Raw genomic sequence first — 22,264 nt, forward strand, 5'->3', positions numbered from 1 at the left:
TTCTGGATATCTGCCTTTCTTACTTCAGCCGACCTTTTCTATACCGCAGTAAATTTTGACTAGCGAGCTACGTGCTCTACAGTGGCTTAATGCGCAGTCTTTGCCAGAAATATACAACCAAGGGGATTTGCTTCAAAGCCTTGATCTGGGTTCTTAAGCATATTTTACAGTCCAAAGGTTCGGTGGCTTGAGGACTTAAGTTCCTCCGGCTTCGTGAAACTAGGTTCTCTGAGTAAACAGGAGGAACCGATCTGCAGGACCCAGAAGAAGACCGCTAGGGCTGCATATTTTTGACAGAAACTATACAGAATACCTTGGGCTCCACATGGCTGCTAGTAAATATGAAACGATCTGAGTTGCCCACAGTTATTATATCCTGCTTGCTTACATCCTTTGCTTTGAAGAGAAAATTTATACATCAAATTCCAAACCCCGTTCTCAAGAATGAACACCAATAAGAAAACCAACAATGAGACTTTGATAATGAAAATAGTAATATGGACTGTTACTACAGCAGAATTAAGTTCTCTGTATGATGTCTTCTCCCTCAAGCCATGCCAGTCTCAATCGAAACCGTAAAAAAAAATTGTTACGGCAGTCTTGGTTGTAATGTTTGCTAAGGTGACAAAAGTAAAAATTGGTAAATTGGCTTTTGAGGAAAGGAAATGGCTCAGTATCTGTCTCACGTATCTCGGCGGGCTCCTGAAATGTGCCGTAAGGGAAGGGAGGAAGGTTTTAACTCCAACTCGACGCAATAGAACAGAAGCTACCGACCGACCAACAATGTCTAAACACCGCTGATCGTAAATTATCCAGCAAAGCACAGGTTTGCCCATGAAGCGGCTCGACACTATCCGGATAAGAATACTTCAGATTTAATAAACAGTAACAAATATGAGAAGCCAGTTAATATGAAAAGTATATTGCAGCTTATAGTCGCTTTAAGAGCTAAGTTACGAAAAATCTCCGGGCGATTAACGTTCGAATACTGTTCATTTCTGTTTTTTGAAGCCTCCCATGATCAGTGCGTAGTTTGTTCTAAATTTGATGATCAAGAATACCTTATCAAGCTCATTTTCAGACCATAACTATTCTTCCTTGGCTTAGAGCTTGTCACTTTAGAAATATTTAATTCCCAATAATTTAAATTTATTTATTTATTTATTTATTCAATAAACCCCTAAAGGCCCTAAATCGAGGGTATTACATAGGGGGGAGCAATGACACACAACGCAAAATAAGAATGAGCAAGCACCAAGGTGCAAAACATAAATACAAAACGCACATGTAGAAAACAATACAAGAAACAAACAAAAACCTGTAGTATACATTGTAATTTACACGGAAAAAGAACAGATAGCGTTTTAGAGGCAATAACAATGGCAGGAATAAAACAACATAATAAAACAGCTCAATGCAGCAAGTGGTACAATCAATTAGTAAAGCTAAACAGACATTTGGGTTAGAAGGTCGTGAAACTTGTTAAGATCCCTTTCAGAAGCGATGTGTGATGGTAGATTATTCCAGTCGACTATAGTACGTGGTACGAAAGAGTTAGCAAAAGAAGAAGTGTGGCATGATATGCGTTTAACTTTCAGCGGGTGGTCGCGACGTGGAAAAAAAGATTCAGGTGATTGAAAAAAATCGTTATGGAGCAGAACATGATGGTAAAGTTTATGGAAAAGGGTCAAGCGTGATAGTTTGCGGCGATATGATAACGTATCAAGTTCGGCGCGAGCCTTTAGTGCGGTGACGCTAGTATGACGAGAATAATCAGAAAAGATGAATCTAACGGCACGGTTTTGCAAAGATTCCAAGTCATCTATAAGGTATGCTTGATCCGGGTCCCAGATGGCCGACGCATATTCGATTTTAGGCCGTATTAAGGTAACGTATGCTAGTTTTTTAGGTGAAAAGGCGCTTGTTTAAGGTTACGTTTTAGAAGACCCAGAGAGCGGTTAGCAGCTGCAATAATATGGCTAATATGGTAATTCCATGTTAAATTGGACTGAAGGTGTAGTCCCAAATACTTGTAGGAAGTAGAAAGTTCAACCGGGTTATTAAGGAGTGTGTAAGATGTCGGGATGCGGCAAGACTTGCGAGTGAAAGAGACAAGTTTAGTTTTAGAGGAATTAAGGGTCATTAACCAAGAAGAACACCAGTTACTAATGGAATCTAAATCAGTTTGCAAAGATTGGCGGTCAGAGTCGTTAGAAATGCTACGGTATATAACACAGTCATCTGCGAATAATCTGATTTTGGATGATACGCAGGCGGGTAAGTCATTTATGAAGATTAGAAAAAGTAAAGGTCCCAAAACGCTTCCCTGGGGAACCCCGGACGAAACGGGTGAGGAGGACGAAAGATGATTATTGATAGAAATGAACTGAGATCGACATGCAAGAAAAGCTTTAACCCAGGCAATAACATCGGAATGAATGTTCAAGTGGGTTAGTTTGAGCAAAAGTCTGTGATGAGGGACCCGGTCAAATGCCTTAGAGAAGTCAAGGAATAGCGCATCGACTTGTTTGCCTGCATCCACTGATGAAAAGAGGTCGTGAGTGAAGCCGGAAAGTTGAGTGTCACATAAAAAACCCCTTCGAAATCCATGCTGGTATTTGAATATGATGTTGTGGTGCTCAAGATAGCTGATAATATTAGTGTAAACAACATGTTCCATTAGCTTAGATATGGAGCTAGTTAAGGATATTGGACGATAGTTGAGGGGATTAGAGTGGTCACCAGATTTGAATATGGGTATTACTTTAGCTACGCGCCAATCGCTAGGAATCGATCCAGATGATAATGACTGAGAAAAGAGTGATGACAATACTGGATAAATGCTCTCAGAAATGTTTTTCAGAATCTTGTTGTTAAAGCCCAGCGGATCAGAGCTGGAAGTTAGTTTAACATTATTCAGGAGGGATTTAATTCCTTCGTCATTAATAACTATTTGGGGCATAGAAACCTCAAGAAATCGATCTAGGCTGGGAGCTGTAGCGATGTCTTCTAAAGTAAATACGGATGAGAATGCTGAAAGAAACATCTGAGCACATTCGGATGCAGGAATTGGAGTGTTGTTCGAGTCAGTAAGGATAATGTCATCAGAGCTGCGGGGATTAATAACGCGCCAGAATCTTCGTGGGTTATTGGTGATGATTGTTGGCAAAACATTGCTGAAGAATGTACAGTTTCCCACTCTTAATAGCCATACAAGCGCTTGATGCAGATGTAAAGGTCCTGCTTACGAGTACGGGTGGCCCGCCGCCTTACTCTTCGTACTGGCTGTGGAAAAAACAATGAATTAGCTTGGGAAAACTTCATTACAGACGAAGTCATTTTACTTCTTGCAGCCAGCAAGGAATAACAATAGGATTCGCTGTTTTATGGAAATAATGGAAAATTATCAATGCAAGAAACAATAATTTTTCACTTTGCTTTATCAGTATTTTAAACATCAAACATTGTATTAAAATAAAAAATCCTAAATATGACTCTAGCCCTCACATGTAGCGAACCAAAATTGTCTTAGTTGGTGGAATGAATTGAGAAAGAAAAAAAGAAAAGATATATTCTTGCGTCTGTCTTTTCCACAAGAAAAAAATTGTTATAGGCTGTAGATTTTCTCCTTTTATGCGGTAGGCCTCCAATAAAACGCTGAAAATTTCACGAAAGAGACCTGCGGCCTATTTCATAGAGATCCCTGTAGAGCGTCTCAAACTTTCTAAGGAGGGACGCTTATCTCCTTAGGCCTCGCCCTCATCTCTGCTGGTAACACATGCTGTTTTCCGTAAATGTGTTCCACTAAATGCGATTTAAAAATCGTTTTTCTGATTGTACGGCTTATGGAGCCACACAGCTCGATCACAAGAAACGTTCACATCTGATTTTTGCCAATCTCTGTTGACCTAATCGACGGGTAAACAGTACTGTTTCTTTTCCCATGTGTCTTCCCGACGGCCGTAAATTTTGTGCGACTTCGAATTTAGTCCCTCGATTAAGGTACAAGCTCCTTCTTCTCACAACCAAAAAACTGTTGGCCAGCATCGAACGGTGTCACAGAGAAATAAATGCTAAGCTGGTTATTCTCGTATCTTCAGACCTGGGGAGGCTAGACACTGCTACCCGAACATCCAGTAAGGCGAACTTCTTCAGTCATAAATGGACGTAAATTAACGTCGCTGATTGCACAATGCTCTAAAATGTGTGTTAATTAAAGCAGCTTACTTTTACTCACAAGGGTATGTACTAGGAGGTAACTTCGTAATGTCGTCGCGCTGCTCTAACCCCAAAGAACTGAGAACCGACCAGTTAACACGTGCGGCCGCTCGAACGTGTAACAGGAGAGGAACAGAACAAAGAAGTCTGAATTAGAGATTTCATCCTCACAAAAAGCTTCATTAGCAAATAATCGGCATGAGCGCTGTAGTCAAACACAGGTGTTTGTCAGTTTAAGGAGAGATGCGTAAAAAAACATGGCGAATTTGGTCGAAATTTTCGATTTTTCATTTTGTTTGTGCTGTCGTAACACACAGGTCCTCGTCTATTTCGCCACGAAGCACTGTAGTGGAGAATTAATTATAAATTTAGAATAGAACGTTTTTTTTTATGAGCGGTTGTAGGAAATTGCCAGTGTGTCTTGCTTCTGATGGTCACGGCGCATCGCGAATTCCGGCGAATTCAAAGACGCACCAGTTAGTTTCATCATGAGGAGGCGAGGTCAGAGCTTCTGCTGGTTGATATTGCGCATCTCTCTGACCGAAAGGAAATGCCAACGAAGGAATAAACTTGATGGTTATTTTTTTCTTCAGCCATAAGTTTTTCTGGAATTTATATCACTAATTTCTTCGGCATATTGCAATAAATGGCAATGGATGTGTTCTTTTCCTCCCGCATTTATAGTGAGACGTTGACGAGTGCACAAAAGCTCCTGTTTTTTCTATGCACAATAACAATAGTTCTTGAAATATTTTATTTTCGCAAGAAATGGTTTAAGGTTACACTTTTATAATGCATGCTGCAGCTTAACTTTTACTCGCCTGAGCGCTCGGCTTGTAAAAAAGAACCAACACCTTCATTGCTCAGAACAGAGCTTTATGGATGCGCTGAAAAAAAAAAACAAACTTGCCGACTTAATCTTGAACCATTTAACATTCACGGAATGACTTAACAAGATTATTAATTATAAGTACAAATTATCTGTTGCAGCAAGCTTAAAATTAAAATAAGTTCTGAAATGAGCTCACAAAGTGATCAGTGCGATCTAAATTAGTTTAGGTTAAATGTATAATAAACAAAAATAGTCGCAATAGCGCAAGCCACAAAATCTACAACTGCAGGTGACATTTCGAACCGTGTAGATAAAGCACCGCACTACAAGCATGCTCTTGGCCATATTCTGGAGGGAAGAAAGCTCAGATATCAACCCGATTCAGGGTATCGTGCACAGCCTGCTTTGGCAAGTGAACGAGCCTCGGCTGGTTTCGTCGCCGCATGTACAGGGTCAGTCAAAAGTTCCCAGGCCACATGGTCCGCTTTTCATCGGTATATTCTGGCACTTAAGATTCCGATAGAGCTATCGAGGTTCTCAGACGGTAGAACGATCCTTCTTCTATTCTGTACAGATATTTTTAGCTTCGAGGGTATCTCAACAGCCCGACTATGCTGCTCAAAAGCGAACCCTGTGGCCTTGGAACTTTTGATTGACCCTGTACAGTTGTATGGAACAGGCCGGTGACGGCAGCAGTGTGGCCGGCACTCATACCGCGGTTCTCTTATCTTTAGAACGCTTGAGGGGACCAAAGTTTAGGGATGCGCGCAGATTTGTCAAACACAAAGGTATAATCGTCGGCTGGGTTATGAACGCCTCCTACGTTCTCAAAGAGGCTAAATCCTATATTAAGTAGATCATTGCAGCTTTAAGCAGTGACTGGAAGGATTTGCACCTTAAACCTAAGTTACAATTTGATGGTCGCGTTTTCTTGATTCGTAAACTGGACATATCTATTGAGTTTTCTTTTATTGTTAATGGCTAGATTTTCAGTGAACATCAGTTGTGAAAATTTGAAAATAATGCTTTCTGAGTTCGGTCGATCGACATTGCGCTGTGTGTTCTCAAAGTAGTATCCCGTCTGATTCGTATATTAATGCTATTAAGGCCAGCATTCAAGCTCTAAATCTGTGTATGGTAAGGAGAACCACTGCCGTCCCCTTCAAAGAACCGTTTGATCTTAAGGGAAACTGTAAGGCTCTAACGAATGAGAAACAAACCATGAAGCCTGGTGACATTTGGCAAATGCTGTACAATTTCTCCCCTGAATTTCTTATCAACAACTGGCGCATTTTACTGCGTTCAGCATTATGGTTTCTTTAACATTTTATATCTATCTTACACCTGCAAGAGGGTCCGCATGTTGTCAATGTGGCTTCCTCTCGCTGTCCCCGTCAGCTTTCTATTCATACTCTCACTGCAGCAAACGGATACTGACTTCCACACAAGAGCCACCGAGCCGTACCGTAGGCAATTCTGACGACTTTCGAATTGGGCTAATGGCTGTGTATGCAAAAATTCAGCATGAAGTATTCAAAACCACGAACAATAAAAAACAACAAAAAATAAAAAAAATCATTATAGTCGAATTCGCCGCGACACCGATAGGCGCAAGTTTTCTTCCTACTATAAAAGCATCGCGCGACAAGTTCAAAACTATTTATCTGATGCAAATAAGGTATTCAGGTCTCTTTCTCCCGTTATTACTTAGTAATGTTCGCATCTGCCAGAACGCATTGAAAAACAGGGCCGATCACCACGGAACTAGTTGAAAGCACAAAGAGAACACCAGGCGTCAACGTCTGGAGAACACTACGGCGTTATCAGAAAGAGAAGCCGTGCGATCTGCAGGAGTTCGAGCTCAAAAAAATAAATGCTTCGTCATTTCCGGAGGTTATTACATTTATTATGCAGAAAGCTGAAAAATAAGCGCCGAGGAGACAATGCAGCTCGCTCCGGAGAGAGCGTTTGGGCCTTCCTTTCTAGCCAACCCTCAAGCGAAAACAGGGGTTTTTCCTCTGGAATTGTCGTCGCATCTGCCCAGATGGCTGCGGCGCGCTTGTCTTCTATCTATCTCTCTCTCTCTCTGTGTCAAATCACTGTCACCCTCGCGGCAGTGGTAGTTGCCCGTTGAGCGCCACTCGATAAACCAGTGCGCTTTTCTTTTCTTCCTTCTTACAAACACTTGCATCCTCACGTAACCGCGCGAGGTCCCCATGAGGATAAAGGTGAGCATGCCGTCGCGGGAGTGACTCCTGGTGATTCTGGCCATGTGTTTGTGCAGACACGTGTCCGTTATAGCATTGAATTTGTATTAATATACATCTGTGTAGATAACGCAAACCTTTGAACCAGCAGTGAAATTAACAATAAGTTCGGTTGACATTACTTTACCCCATGTCCCTAAAAACTGCACTTAAAACAGCCACCAACGAGGGACAGCGCACGGAAAGGAGCCACGACATATGGGCAACAACTGATGTTTATTTGTCATACAGAAGAATAAATAGTCGAAAAGGTTCTCTTTGGATTATTGGGGTTTGACGTACCAAAGCGACTCAGGCTATGAGGGACGGCGTAATGAAAGACCCCAGAAATTTCGACCATCTGGGGTTCTTTATGTGCACTGACATCGCGCAGTATATACACGGGCCTCTAGAATTTCGCCTTCATCGGATTTCGGCCGCCGCGGCGGGGCATATATAGTCGAAAAAGGGGGAGGTAAAGGGGAGGAGACAAGAAAATAAAAACATCGCGCAGTTGCGATGAAAGAGAAGTGGGCAAGTGACCGGAAAAAATCGAAGCAACAAGAAAAAAACACATGTAAAACGCGGGAGGTGTAAAGCGCGTATACAGATGAATTATTACAAGTGATAAAAAAACTAAAACCAAAGCAATAAAACACGAGGCTTGAAAATCGGCGAAGAAATAACAACATTAAAAGCAGTTAGAAAGCGGGCGCAATAAGAACGACGCTCTGTCACAAAGTGGAGCGTTAAAATGTCTAAAACTGTCCAAATTATCTTTTTTTTTCTCTATCGATGAGCGCAACGGATGTGGCATTGACTCAGGGTTCCCTGTTGTCGTCGATCGCAATAGCTTCCAGTAGATCTCCTATTAACCGCTCACTCTTCTTGGTCAAGAAAGTAGACTCGCGCCGCAGTGGGAGACATCCGGTGGGCTCGCAATGCTTGCATTGGTGTGAATAATGTCCTCCGAGGCTTTGTTGCCGAATCTTGAGTGTTGCATCACGCGTTCGTTGAAGCACCTACACGTTTGTCCAGTGTACAAAGAAAGCAAAGTCAATCTTTCGGTGGGTTAACCACATTACCTACGAGAAGAGGGGAAGTTTTTGCAACGCACAGAACAAATAATGTTTTCTGCTTTGCCGAGAAAGAATGGTTTAAGCCTCAAATTGTCCTGCGTTGCAGTTGAGAGGGGTGAACTAGCCGCTGCCTTATTGTCAGGTTAAAGGAGCAATCGAGAATTTTGCAAGAGATCAACGCGCGATGAACTCCTGCAAACCGGTGCAAAAGTTGAAGCCACTGTCAAAAAAAGAAGCAAACATGTACCGACTAGATGTAAGGATTGAATATGAAGCCGCCGTGGCCGGTAAGTGGTTATGGCACTCCACTGCTGGCCCCCAAGACGCGGTTTCAATCCGAGCGGGGGCAATCACTTTTTGACGCAGGCGAAATGTAGATGCCCGGGCACTTTGCGATGATAGCACACGTTGAAGGACCACGGTAGTTTGAAATTATCCTGAGCCCTCCACTACGGCTTCCCTCATAGCATGAGCCGCTTTGAGAGGCTAACCCCCATTGAATCAGAACCAGAAAAGATGTAATAACTGTAGAATTCCGCTGGCAGGACAAATATTTCGCACAGTGTTCTATGGGTCAAACTCGAGAACTTTTTTTATGGCCGTTTCTCCAAACACCTAACAACAGCTGGAAAGCCTTAAGGGGTTTTGGGGTCACACGACTGGTGTGAAAGCCGTGAGGCTCAATTATCTGCTGCTATTTTTCGCAGTTATGCCATTGCAGCTGAATTGGTAGAGCGACTGCTACGGTGAAGGGGTGGTCCCGGCTTCGAACCCTGCACCAGGACGAATTTTCTTTAACTACGAAGTTTCTGAGAAAGTCGTATAGCTTTCCTTTGTAGCCGTATGGCTGCGCTCGGGTGGATGTCAATGATGAATTACTCCCTTATTACAAATCTACTCCACCTTGGGAGATTCCCCTAAAACATTTACCAACATTGTTCCCACTTCGAGTTATTGATCAATTCGCTCTCGCCCTACCATAAGCTTGCCGTCCCGGTTAGTTGTATTGGTAGAGCGACTGCTCCTTTGAAGCAGTGGTCCCGGGTTCGAACCCCGGACCAGGACGAATTTTTCTTTAACTACGAAGTTTCTGAGAAAGCTGTATAGCTTACATTTGTAGCCGTATGGCTGCGCTCGGGTGGATGTCAATGAGTAATTACCCCCTTATTACAAATCTACTCCACCTTGGGGGATTCCCCTAAAACATTTGACCAAAAATAGGAAAGCTGCTCAAAAAATATGAATCAAGAAAAAGCCGCGCTCATAGCCACAGTCCAGGAACTCCTTTATTATAAAATCGAATAACACACGCGCGTAAATCCAGCACCACTCTACGGGGTACAGAAAAAAGTTTAACACGAAATTGTCAACTGTCCTGCTTTAGAACAGCTTTACAAAAGTAACCTGGCACCCATTTGAAAAAAGGACCCTCTCCCTTTCTCTTACACACATCCAAAAAAGGTCAATGATTGCGTACTTTTGCAAAGGCAAGAACTGAGGGCTATGTACACAGTGCGCATGAAACATGCTCAGATGATAAAAAGTACGAATCCAAATCTAAAAACGTGTTTGGAAATCAGGAGATTTTATCGAAGACGGTTAACCAAAGCAGCACGTTATGAATATGATGACAGGCTAGTGTTGCAGCACAAACCAAAAACACAGTTTCAATACATTTCATTCCGTGTGCAAAATGTATAACTAGAGATTGGTGACAAAATGACAACAATGAACACAGGAAAGCTCGTAGAACAGACAGAAAAATAACCAGAACACAACGTAAACTTCCAGAATTTTCACATGCGCTGAAGGGAAAATGTCCATAACTAGTGTCGGAAAAGTGGGACAACCGCCTTTCCCTAGGTTCATCGTGACGTCTTGTCGTTCATCGGCTCAAAAAATAAACAAATGAAGCAGACACCGATGCACATAACTTTATCAAGAGTGCCTTTGCATGTCAATTGAATCATAAGAATCCACTGAATCGAAGGCAACATGAGCTTTCATCTCACGGCCTCAGTAATACGCCTGACGCTTCAAAAAGCATTCCCAAGACCCGTATTCCTGACAAAGAGTACACTTCGAGGAAAGGCATGAGCAAACGAACAAAGGTTCAATGTCCAAGTCCTTTCCGCGTTTAGCTAAGCGCCGGCAATCTCAGCATCTCTCTTTTTCGGGACTAACCCGCTTTTTTTTTTTTTTGGTGGGGGGGAGTGGGGAATGGACGGCGGGTGATGCTCAAATAGCAGACGACCACCTTGAAACAGGTCAAAAGAGGACATACTGTTGCCTTTTTATTAGCCTTGTACCACTCTCGTTTGCCGGAGACAAAACTTCTTGATACCTTGGTTGCTCTGACTCCAGAGTCAGCGCAACACGCTCCCTTGCATTCCATTGCTGTAGGCGGCGTGCATCGGGGTATCCTGACTTACCGCTGCCAAAACTAAAAAGGCAACGCTCCCGAGTAGCCATAAGGGTTAATTCGGGTTTCCACTGCTTTCTAAGGTGTTTGTGATAAGTTTAGGCTACTGCGTAGAGTTTTAAGCCACGTTAACTTTCGCATTTCTCCGAAAATCAAGGGATATTAAAGCAGTTTTTCCTGCCGCTACTGACAACTGACTCTCTTAAAATATAGTCCCCGTTTCTGTAGAGCGAGCCATTGCGCCTCACGTGAACAATGAAGGCAAGAGTGTCTACTACAAAATTTCCCTTATTGATATTAGCACGACTGTACACTGAAGGCGCCCTAAATGAATACGCGTTTCAGTCGGTGACGAAGGGATTTATTCCGAAGCGCAGTAATCTTTTCTGCTTGAGCTCTATGCTGACTCATCACCTGTGCATATTGCTTGTCTGATAGAATCAACAGTTAAACAGATATTACTTTATAAATCTTAGGAATGCATTGCAACTGATGTCAACATTGATTTCGCTGGTTATAGGAATAATTGTAAGCGTTTTGTAGTGGCTATTGAAACATATTGAGCTGCAAGAATCTTTGTCTATCCACAAAGAACCGGAGGATCAGACAGCCCAACATGACGGGATATACAGACCCACCTGAAAAAGCAACTAGCAAAGTGTTTTGAACATCTAAATGCGTTTTCTACGAGAGTGCGTTTTCTACGAGTGAGTTTTCTATGGCAGGATGATGGCTTTGGCTTCACCTCTAAATTGCTCGCGACATACAGGAGAGGTGGAGCGTAACCTGCAAATAATTCATAGCCGGCGATAAACTGAAAGGCACAGCGCAACCCGTAAAGACTATACGCTAACATATATGCTCTAACTTTATGAACCCCTTATTAACGGCTACAAGGATAGGGCTGTAGGTAAAGCCTCCACGAAGTGATCTAGCGTCAGTGGTGTGTGGACACAGACGAATGGTGACAGTGTCTGACATCTACCGAGAATGTCGCTACTCCAGCACCGGTAGTCCTCTGTCTCTAGCATCTTTCAATATTGGTCATATTGCAGCGGATGAATGGGTTTTATACAGGTGAAGGCTGGACGGAACACAGCTGGCCGCAAACGGCTCAGAGCCCAGATCAGTCCGCGCGCACCTCCCTCTTGTTCTTCCAAGTCGTCAGTAAGCCGCTACGCGGCGTAACGATTTCTCCGAGGGCAGATGATTCTCGTCCTCGAGAAAGTCAGACAGATCGGCGCTGGCAGCGCTTTAAGCGGGCCACATGAACGACTTGTGTCTTGCGGGAACGACGTTTATCAGTCGTCACCTTGGCGCTGACGTAATTCACGTCATTCAATCGGTCCAACACGACGAAGGGGCCATCGTACTTATACAGAAATTTCTGATATAATCCTCGCTTGCGGGTTGGCGTCCAAAGCCAGACAAAGTCTCCAGGAGAGTAAGTGACTGCACGATGATGTAGGTCGTAGTATTCTTTTGAGCGGCGTTGAGAGGCCAGGGTACGTAAACGGGCTATTCGACGGGCTTCTTCGGCACGGCAGAGTATCTGGGCAACGGACGCGTTGTCGTTGAGGGAAAACGGGAAGATGGTATCGAGGAAAACGCGGGAAGTTCGGGCATATAGCAAATAGAAGGGAGAATACCCGGTGACCTCATGATTTGCCGTGTTATAAGCGTACGTCACATATGGCAACATGGCGTCCCAGTTGCGATGGTCAGACGAGACGTACAGGGACAACATAGTTGTCAGGGTGCTTGATGCGTTCCGTAAGACCGTTAGTCTGCGGGTGGTACGGTGTAAAGGGCCGGTAGTCTGATCCACAAAGCCGGAGCATTTCTTCCACGACAACAGCAGTAAATTGCCGTCCACGATCACTTATTATAACACGGGGTGCGCCGTGGCGAAGAATAACAGAGTGGAGAAGAAACGACGAAACATCATCAGCCTTGGCGGTAGCGAGAGCAGCGGTTTCGGCGTATTGGGTAAGATTGTCCACGCATACAATCACTCAACGGCGTCCCTCTAAAGACTTTGGGAAAGGACCAAACAGGCCAGTTCTAGTTTTTTCAAAAGGGGAAGTGGGTGGTTTGACGGGCTGCAAAGGACCGGCCATCGTGGTGGTTCGTGCGTTAAGGCGTTGGCATTGTTCACATGTTGCAACGTAATACTTGGTGGTGTTATAAACTTGCGGCCAATAAAAACGCTGCCGAATTCGATGGAGGATACGAGAGACGCCTAGATGACCAGATGTGATGTCATCGTGCATAGCGTGCAAGACTTGCGACCGGAGACTTTTAGGAACAACCAAAAGCAGGGCAGCACCATCGACAGAGTAGTTCTTCTTGAACAAAATACCATCTTTGATAATAAATGGGGTTGAATCTAATCCTCCTTCCGCCGCTTCTATAATGGGCGGCAGTTAAAGGTCCCTACGTTGCTCTCGGCTGAAAGTCGCCATACTGGGGAACGTCGGCTCGCACGTGTCTACACTCTTCGAAAGCGTCTTCATCATTGACTGAGGTTGGCAACGGGTGGCGTGACAAGCAGTCTGCATCACTATGACGGCGCCCACTTTTGTTGCAAACAGCAAAGTTATATTCTTGCAGGCGCAGTGCCCAGCGCGCCAGACGACCAGATGGATCGCGAAGTGCGATGAGCCAGCCGAGAGAATGATGGTCCGTAACAATGGTGAAGTGGCGGCCATACAGATAAGGTCGGAACTTGTGCACAGCGAAAACAACGGCGAGGCACTCCACTTCAGTGACAGTGTAGTTGCGCTCACATTTTGTTAACGTGCGGCTGGTATAGGCAATAACGTACTAAGCCCCACCGTGCAGCTGGACAAGCACCGCCCCAAGACCGACGCCACTGGCGCCAGTGTGGATCTCCGTCCGAACAGAAGGGTCGAAGTGCCGCAGGAGGGGAGCTGACGTGAGAGAAGATTTCGGCTGATGAAAGGAGGAGTCGCACTCGGGGGTCCACACAAACTGCGAATCCTTATGCAGAAGAGAAGTGAGAGTGCGGGCAATCTGCGCAAAGCCAGCAATGAAGCGACGAAAATATGAAGAGAGTCCGAGGAAGCTCCGAAGGCATTTCAGGGTGCGTGGAGGTTCGAAATCTCGTACTGCAGCGATCTTCTGTGGATCCGGCCTGATACCATCGTAGTTGACGAGAAAGCCAAGAACTAGTGTTTGCCGGTCCCCAAAGTGGCACTTCTTTGAGTTCAAAGTGAGTCCCGCCGATCCGATGCATTCGAGAACAATATGGAGTCTTTCATTGTGCTCTTGGAATGTGTTGCCGAAAATGATGACATCATCCAGGTAACACATGCAGATTTCTCATTTTAAGCCACGAAGGATCGTGTCCATAAATCGCTCGAACGCTGCGGGGGCGTTGCATAATCCAAATGGCATTACATTAAATTCGTACAAACCATCTAGTGTTAAGAAGGCTGTCTACTCACGGTCGGAAGGATGCAGGGAAATTTGCCAATAACCCGATTGAAAATCAGCAGAGGAGAAATATGACGCCGTATACAGACAATCGACTGCGTCGTCAATGTGAGGTAACGGGTATACGTCTTTCTTTGTTAGCGCATTTAGACGACGGTAGTCAGCGAAGAATCGCCAAGAGTTGTCTTTTTTTCGCACTAGGATCACAGGGGCGGCCCACGGACTGGAAGATTCGCGGATGACTCCTTTTTGCAGCATTTTGTCCACCTGTTCTTGAATGATCTTGCGCTCTGACGGGGAGACTCTGTAAGGTTTCTGGCGAATAGGGGGTGCGTTTCCTGTGTTAATTTTATGGGAAATGACTACCCGATCCCTTAGAGGCAAAGTCGAACACTTGAGCATGACGCGCCAAGATTTCTTGCAGCGTATGGCGTTCACTAGACGGGATTGATTGATTGATTATCAACATCTTTATTTCTTCAATGTTCTTAGAACATGTGGGTGGGCCGCCTAGTCCGGTAGTCCACTGGCTGCTGCTGCTGCGCTGGCCCTCCCCACCAGCCAGTGCTGACGGTCAGGATCATCGCTGAGCAGAATAGCCTCCCACTGCTCCTCCGAGGAGTTGGGAATGGGGTCAACTAAGGGATTATATTGGCATGCCCACACCATATGGTAGAGGTTAGCTACCGCTCTACAATGTGGACACTGCGGAGAGTATAGTGTAGGGTACCACTGGTGTAATTTAGCTGGTGTTGGGTATGTGTTGGTTTGTAGTCTCCTAAGGGTGTTCTCTTCTAACTTGTTGAGGGATTTGTGTGAATCTTGCGCCATACAGAACAGCCAGAAAGGAGTACCCAATACCACACAAATCCCTCACTAGATGGGAGTGATTTGTTGACCATGCGCTCAAGCTCAGCACTAAATTCATGGTGCGCTGCTCCGCTGACATCAGAAATAGTTTCAATGGCGTGGGTCACATGGTTCTCAAATCTTGCGAGCGATAAACCAGAAGGAAGGCGAACAGGCTCCTCTGACACGTTCACAGTCCAGATGAGTGCGCCGCCATCCACTGCCTCGACGACGGAGCTTGGCACCAAAATATTTTTTTTTCGCCCGTTCGAGACATTTGGCTCGACGACTAATGAGTTCGGGCCTACGAAATGTTGGGATGACTTCACAGGCATAAATTTTGCCGTCATAGCCGGCAGCAGCACATCATCCTGCAGGGAGAGAACTCCTTCATGAGGCTGGGACATGTTATCCACTAATACGGGGATAATGTTTGGCTTCAGAGAAATTTCACCGGCACTGAAGTCGTGTTGCACCACACTCGCGCAAAAAGTCAACACCCAAGATCTCGTCATGCATGGCACGTCTCAACACAACGAATTCTGTGCGGTAGCACTCGTCACCAAGCAAAACTGAAGCGTAGCACAAGCCAATCGGAACTAAAGTTTCACCCCCAACTCCACAAAACGTACCCATTCTGTCCCATACAAACAACTTTCTCTCGAAGGCGGTTTTTGAATGAAAGGCTCATAACGGACACAGCGGCACCAGTGTCAACTAAAGCATCCGTTTCAACATTGTCTACAGTCACTGACACTTTGTTCTTGAGCATGATTATAGGCAGAAGTATTCGCGATGTTGACTGTCCGGCAACCTTACCTCCATCGGCCGCACCGCCTAGTTTCCCAGCGGTGGAGAAGCGAAGCGGCGACGTGGGGATGGTGAACGGCCTTGTCGCTGCGGCGGCGGAGTGATGCTGCGATCGGAGACAGGGGAGTCATTGCGTGCACCGCGTTGGGGAGAAGTAGGCCGATAGAGGGGAGCGGGTGGCTGCTCCCACTGGGCGTCATTCCTGAAGCGTGGTGCGCGTTGCACAGGGGGTCGAGAAAATTGGCGACGCGGGCAAAGGCGGGAGATGTGTCCGCTGAACCCGCAGCCGTAACATATCGGTGGCTGGCGGCTTTGGTAGCTCACATGACTACTGTTGCAGAGCAGCCTGGACCTGGAGCCAGAAGAAGTTGTTCAGGGCCTCGCTCGAACCTTCGGGCGGTAGCTGAACGTAGGTGCGGGACTTGAGTAGGTACGCTAGCGTGGAGCTCAATTCAGACTCCTGCAAGTCGTTCTTCCTTATGAACACCATGCCATCGTTGCGGTCGTTCTCCAACAGCCGATGCTGCGCCAGGCTCAGCTCAAACATGCACCAGCGACTGCGGCAGAACTCCCGACTCAGCAAGAACAGCGACACGCGGCTCTGCGATATGGCCCGGCAGATGTTCTCGGTGATCGGGAGGCCCGGGATGAAGTCCCTGTCGGCCACGCAGAGCCGAAACTTCATGGAAACTTCGAGCTTTGGAAGAAGGACGTCTCGCACCCACTTGGTGTCCGAGGCGTGGTACGAGAGGAAGCCGTCCCACAGAAAGCGTCCTGTGTGCGTCTGTCTTCGATACGCTTTAATGGCTACTTTGAGGTACAGCAGGCAGTACATGCAGTACCAGCGGTTACTGTAAATGGCGTAGCCAACCAAGGACGCGACCATGATAGAGAAGAGCGCAGGAACACCATAAATTCTGTAGTAGTCGGGCGGGACGCAGTCGTCCTCATTCCAGGGCACCTTGAGAACGTGTATTCCCTCGTGCTCCTCAGGTTGTTTACAGACAAAGCAGTCGGTACACTGAGCAGGGTGCTTCTGCAGCACCGAAAGAAGGTTGTTCTGCTGGCAGCTTGAGCAGTCCCAGGGATTGCAGCTGAGGTTCACGTAGCTGATGTTTTCGATGTCACACATCATGTCTTCGCTTATTGTGGACAGCACGTTGTGGTCTAAGAGGAGTGTTTTCAGTTTAGCCATGCGAGCAAATAAAGGTCCCTTCCACTCTGATATTCTATTATCCGCAAGATTTAGCTCTTCGATAGGCGCGTACTGTATTGCACCAAGCCGTAGTTCTTTAATCCCGTTCTGAGACAGTATGAGTCGAGTCAAGGAGTTCAAGGAGGAGAATACTTGCGGGCGTTCGAAATGCACGATCTGGTTTTCATTGAGGTTCAAAAAAGTAAGTTTTCTAAGTCCCTTCACGTTTTCGCCGTTCAAATGCGTAATCTTGTTGCCAGCCATTGATAGGTTCTTGAGGTTTTCCAGGCATTCAAATGGAGACCCCGATATGTTAGTTATATGACAATTGTCTAACGCCAGTCTCTTGAGCAGCGGAAATCCGCAGAAGGCGCGATTGGGTAACGAGCTGAGGTTGGTTCCACTCAAAATTAGCCGCTGAACGCTGCTGTTCCGTTGACAATTCCCGGGGCAGTACTGGAATTCGATGTCACGTGGAACAATGGTATCGGACATGTCGAGAGTATCTAGAAGCTCTAAGAAAAAGATTGCCTCTGGAATTTGGGGTAATTCTGTACCGATAAGCGAGGCATACCTTAAACCTGGGATCACATGGACGAACACACGTGGATGGATCTCCTGAATGGGCGTGTGGAAGAACTCGAGGCGCTCGATTTGGAACACGAGTTGCGGTATACCCCAAGGTAGTATTTTATCAAAGTTGCATTTATAGAATAAGAAACGCTTTATATTAGCGATTATAGCCCAACGAAGCAGGTACACAGGGGCAGGGATTTGCTTGTCTAGGTTTTTGATCGTGACGTTCACAGCCTCGATTGTGACGGTGTGAATATTCCAGAACTTAATGAATGAATCTACAATCTTGTCTTGAGAGGTAACGTTGTACCTATAACGGTCGACGAAGCCGTAGACATCAAAGTTACAGCTTCCATCGGCTAGAGTCCCGTTGCAGACGGCGACAGCGGCTTGCGGAGGCTTGCCGAACGTGCTTTTAACTGTCATCTGGCGAATGTATGTCAACAGGACGTACAGGATTTCGAGTTCAATAGTGCGGTTATCGAACTTAAGGAATCGGTCGTGCTTCTGGTCCATTCCTGGCGGAAATGTATCCCATTTTTGAATCTTCACGGATCGGAGCGACATGCAAACGATTCTATGCTGAGGAGCTCTGTTGTCCACAGGTTCGTCGGAGACGAGCAGCTGTTCCATCGTCAGCGTCCCCGGGTCGGCAAGAGTGTAATATCCCTCAGTTCCCAACCCAAGAACAATGGTACAAATGGCGTGGATGTATCCGTTTTCAACGGTCACGTTGCAGCGCTTTAGGGGCTGCAGCAGCGGTGCGTAAGGAGCGATGTGTGTGCATTTCATTGACGTGCTGAGGCCACAGGCTGTTGTCACGGCCCACAAGAGTAAAGCACCAGTTTTCAGGCACATCTCCGTCTGAAAGAGAAGAATGTGGGCGTTATGACCCAATCACTACGTTAGCTCATTTTCTCCCTAGGCTCAGTTTAACTGCTAATAGAACGACCTCTCGCGGAATTCTCTTTGCATTACTATCTCAGTTCCCGCTTATAGCTCGCAATGGGAAATCTTGCGCTTTAGGACAGCATTAGGCGTACGCAGCCCCGCTGGCGCTTCTAGAAAGCCCACCAAAGATTTTTAAAAGCAGGCTTTTAGAAGTCTATAGCTGACTTCTGCGGCATAGTAATACAAATCTTGGCGGACAGCAGACAACAGATGTATCAGGTTAATTGGTAAGGTGGTCAAAATTTTTTGATACTTAACTTTGTAACTATACATTAAAGTAGGGCGCCTGCTTTGAATTATTTATATTGCACTGTCAGCCCTAGAAAATGTCCAAGCAGGCGAGGGAAGTGCCTTCAAAATATCTGCGGACCACTCCCTAATGAAGCTCATCAGTGCGTGCTCGCTGTATAGTGACGTTTTGAAAGGCCAACAGCCTGGCGCAGGGTAGCTTGCATTCCATTTCGGCAGACACGTGCTCGTTACATTCTTTTTAGTTGCAGTTTCCAGTGCAAGACTTTCACGCGTAATCCAGAGATTTATTTTGCGAATTTTCTTTATTTTTTTGGGAATACGTTTTTCTATGTAGTTGGTAACGATTTCCTTTAAATTTATGCCATAGAAGACACATCATTTTCTTAGAAACCACTCAGGCATCGATCAAGATAATCTAGCGTGCTTTCTTGCCTGCTGTTTAGCAGAGAGAGATTTTAAAGGTGACGAGTTTTAGAGATTTTAATGCTGCAGGAAAAATACACCACATGGTGAGAGGAGCAGCCGTTTTCCACTGACACGGAAAAAGTTTCGGTGCATCGGCTGGTCAAGGTTACAGTCACTAGTGCCCTGAACATGAGTAGGTAGTCTAAACACTGAATTCCTGTTGACGGTTTTGTTCAACATAGCACCTGCAGATCTGCGGATACATGCAGCCGGTTGTTTTGAATAGCCATATCAGCTTGTGCAATTTCTTAAACGTGGCTACCTGAGGAGATATGGCTTAACAATTTTTTTAATTTTATTGATCTCCCACCAAAAGATTCCCGCTTTCGGAAAATGCGTGCCTTTGGCGCACCCCAAGTGCTGTTCCACCTGCACCCCTACCTCGATTGGGAACCTATCGCGTGGTCTGTTTTGAAGAGAAAGTTTCACTACGCTAGCTGCGGAGCATTTCACCGTGTCGTGTGCAAGCCCCATCGGCGCATGCGCAGTGTTGCCATGGGCACCAGGAGCCAACCCGGCAAAACAGATGGTTGCGTACGTATAACGCCTGAAAGTAGGTTGCCTTGCGATATCATCATCATCATCATCATCATCAGCCTGACTACACCCACTGCAGGGCAAAGGCTTCTCCCATGTCTCTCCTGAGTGGGCAAGGCAGCAGCCATTGCGCCAGCATGGCTAACACGCATTTGTTCTTCGCACCCCAGGCGTTCCCGTCCCTGGCGACGTGTTGCCTGCTTGCTTCGCAGCCAGTGACACTTCATGAAGCTGGCTGTCTACCCGATGCCGATATGACCGATCTCTGTTGCCACGCATGCGCCTACATCGTGGAACAATCTCCTGTCATCGTACCAGATATCAGGCTCTTTGCTACCACAGCGACACCGCAGCAGCCTGAGCACTTAAAGGCCCTCCAGCCCGTCACCATCTTCAGTGGGCAAGGGAGCAGCTATTGTGCCAGCATGGCTAACACGCATCTGTTCTTCGCTCCCCAGGCGTTCCTGTCCCTGGCGACGTGTTGCCTGCTTGCTTCGCAGCCAGTCACGCTTCATGAAGCTGGCTGTCTACCCGATGCCGATATGACCGATCTCTGTTGCCACGCATGCGCCTACATCGTGGAACAATCTCCTGTCATCGTACCAGATATCAGGCTCTTTGCTACCACAGTGACACCGCAGCAGCCTGAGCACTTAAAGGCCCTCCAGCCCGTCACCATCTTCAGTGGGCAAGGGAGCAGCTATTGCGCCAGCATGGCTAACACGCATCTGTTCTTCGCTCCCCAGGCGTTCCTGTCCCTGGCGACGTGTTGCCTGCTTGCTTCGCAGCCAGTCACACTTCATGAAGCTGGCTGTCTACCCGATGCCGATACGACCGATCTCTGTTGCCACGCATGCGCCTACATCGCGGAACAATCTCCTGTCATCGTACCAGATATCAGGCTCTTTGCTACCACAGCGACACCGCAGCAGCCTGAGCACTTAAAGGCCCTCCAGCCCGTCACCATCTTCAGTGGGCAAGGGAGCAGCTATTGCGCCAGCATGGCTAACACGCATCTGTTCTTCGCTCCCCAGGCGTTCCTGTCCCTGGCGACGTGTTGCCTTCTTGCTTCGCAGCCAGTCACACTTCATGAAGCTGGCTGTCTACCCGATGCCGATACGACCGATCTCTGTTGCCACGCATGCGCCTACATCGCGGAACAATCTCCTGTCATCGTACCAGATATCAGGCTCTTCGCTACCACAGCGACACCGCAGCAGCCTGAGCACTTAAAGGCCCTCCAGCCCGTCACCATCTTCAGTGGGCAAGGGAGCAGCCATTGCGCAAGCATGGCTAACACGCATCTGTTCTTCGCACCCCAGGTGTGTAACCGGCACTCTCTTTTCGCTAAGAAAGACGATAACAGATTCCTTATTTCGCTCCCTTGCCCAAGGGTGATTTGTGCGGTTGCCCGCGATTGCTTTGACTCTGCATATCTGTTGCTATGCTGCGGCGACGTCGAGTCCAACCCTGGTCCCGGTCACAACACACGTGGCGCCTCTGCCTCTACTGATCCGGAACGCGATTCTCAGCAAATGAATGAGATAATTAAATTACTCAAAGACATTGTCAAAAAAACGTCTGAACTCACAACTGGCCAAACTAAACTGAGTGCAGACGTTAACACAATCAAATCAAGCCAGGTAGTCCTCGAAACTAAGTTGCTTGATGTGTTCAACTGTTTGGAACTGATTTGAAAGCAGATGCAAAACTCTGGAAACCCTAGAACTCGACGCGCCGCAACTCAAGATACTGTCGAGCAGCTGATTTCGCGACAGTGTGAATTACAAGCTCGTATAGATGACCTTGAAGACCGTTCACGACGGAACAATTTAATCTTACGCGGTATACCAGACGCACGTGAAACCTGGGAACAGACTGAACAAAAAGTTATCACTGCATTTTCAACTTCCTTAGGCATTGATTTTGATCAACCGGTCATTGAGTGCGCCCACAGGATAGGTACGTTTTCACTTGAGAAATGTCGGCCTGTAGTTATCCGGTTCGGCTCATTTAAAGACCGTGGCAGAATACTAGCATGTCGAGCTAAACTTAAAACTAACAACATTTCAGAGGATTTTTCGCCAGCAACCCGTAACGCGCGCCAGCAACTTACTAATTTCGCTAAAAGCCTGCCTCAGTCACCAAAGTTCCAGCTTCGTCACAACAAACTCTACGTTAACAATAAGTGCTACATGTACGACAGCGTGACAAACAACGTCGAACTGATAAATGAATTTCCCACCGAAGTACCCGAAGAGGACACACCGCGGTCGCCTTCATCAAATGCTCAAAACACCGAAAACGCCCTGTAGCATCATGAGAGGGGACGTGGGTAGTCGTCGCCTTCACCACGCACATCTGTTCTTTTCG

General features: G+C 46.4%; 1 protein-coding gene across 1 annotated transcript; it reads right to left on the reverse strand.

The window, feature by feature from the left end:
* Nucleotides 1-9,643: 9,643 nt before the first annotated feature.
* Nucleotides 9,644-18,544, reverse strand: LOC149340384 (uncharacterized). Its single transcript, XM_089549147.1, has 2 exons — nt 15,925-18,544; nt 9,644-15,476 (listed from the first exon to the last, which is right to left on the reverse strand). The coding sequence occupies exon 1, from the start codon at nt 18,542-18,544 to the stop codon at nt 16,244-16,246; it is 2,301 nt and encodes a 766-aa protein (XP_089405273.1). The 3' UTR covers nt 9,644-15,476; nt 15,925-16,243.
* Nucleotides 18,545-22,264: the final 3,720 nt, after the last annotated feature.

Source organism: Amblyomma mixtum, chromosome 6 (genome assembly GCF_055824585.1).
Source record: "Amblyomma mixtum isolate Tamu chromosome 6, ASM5582458v1, whole genome shotgun sequence".
In the NCBI taxonomy this organism is placed as follows: Eukaryota; Metazoa; Arthropoda; class Arachnida; order Ixodida; family Ixodidae; genus Amblyomma; species Amblyomma mixtum.

Coding starts and splice junctions, on each gene's coding strand:
- LOC149340384 (XM_089549147.1), bottom strand. CDS start 18,544: ATGTGCCTGAAAACTGGTGCTTTACTCTTGTGGGCCGTGACAACAGCC.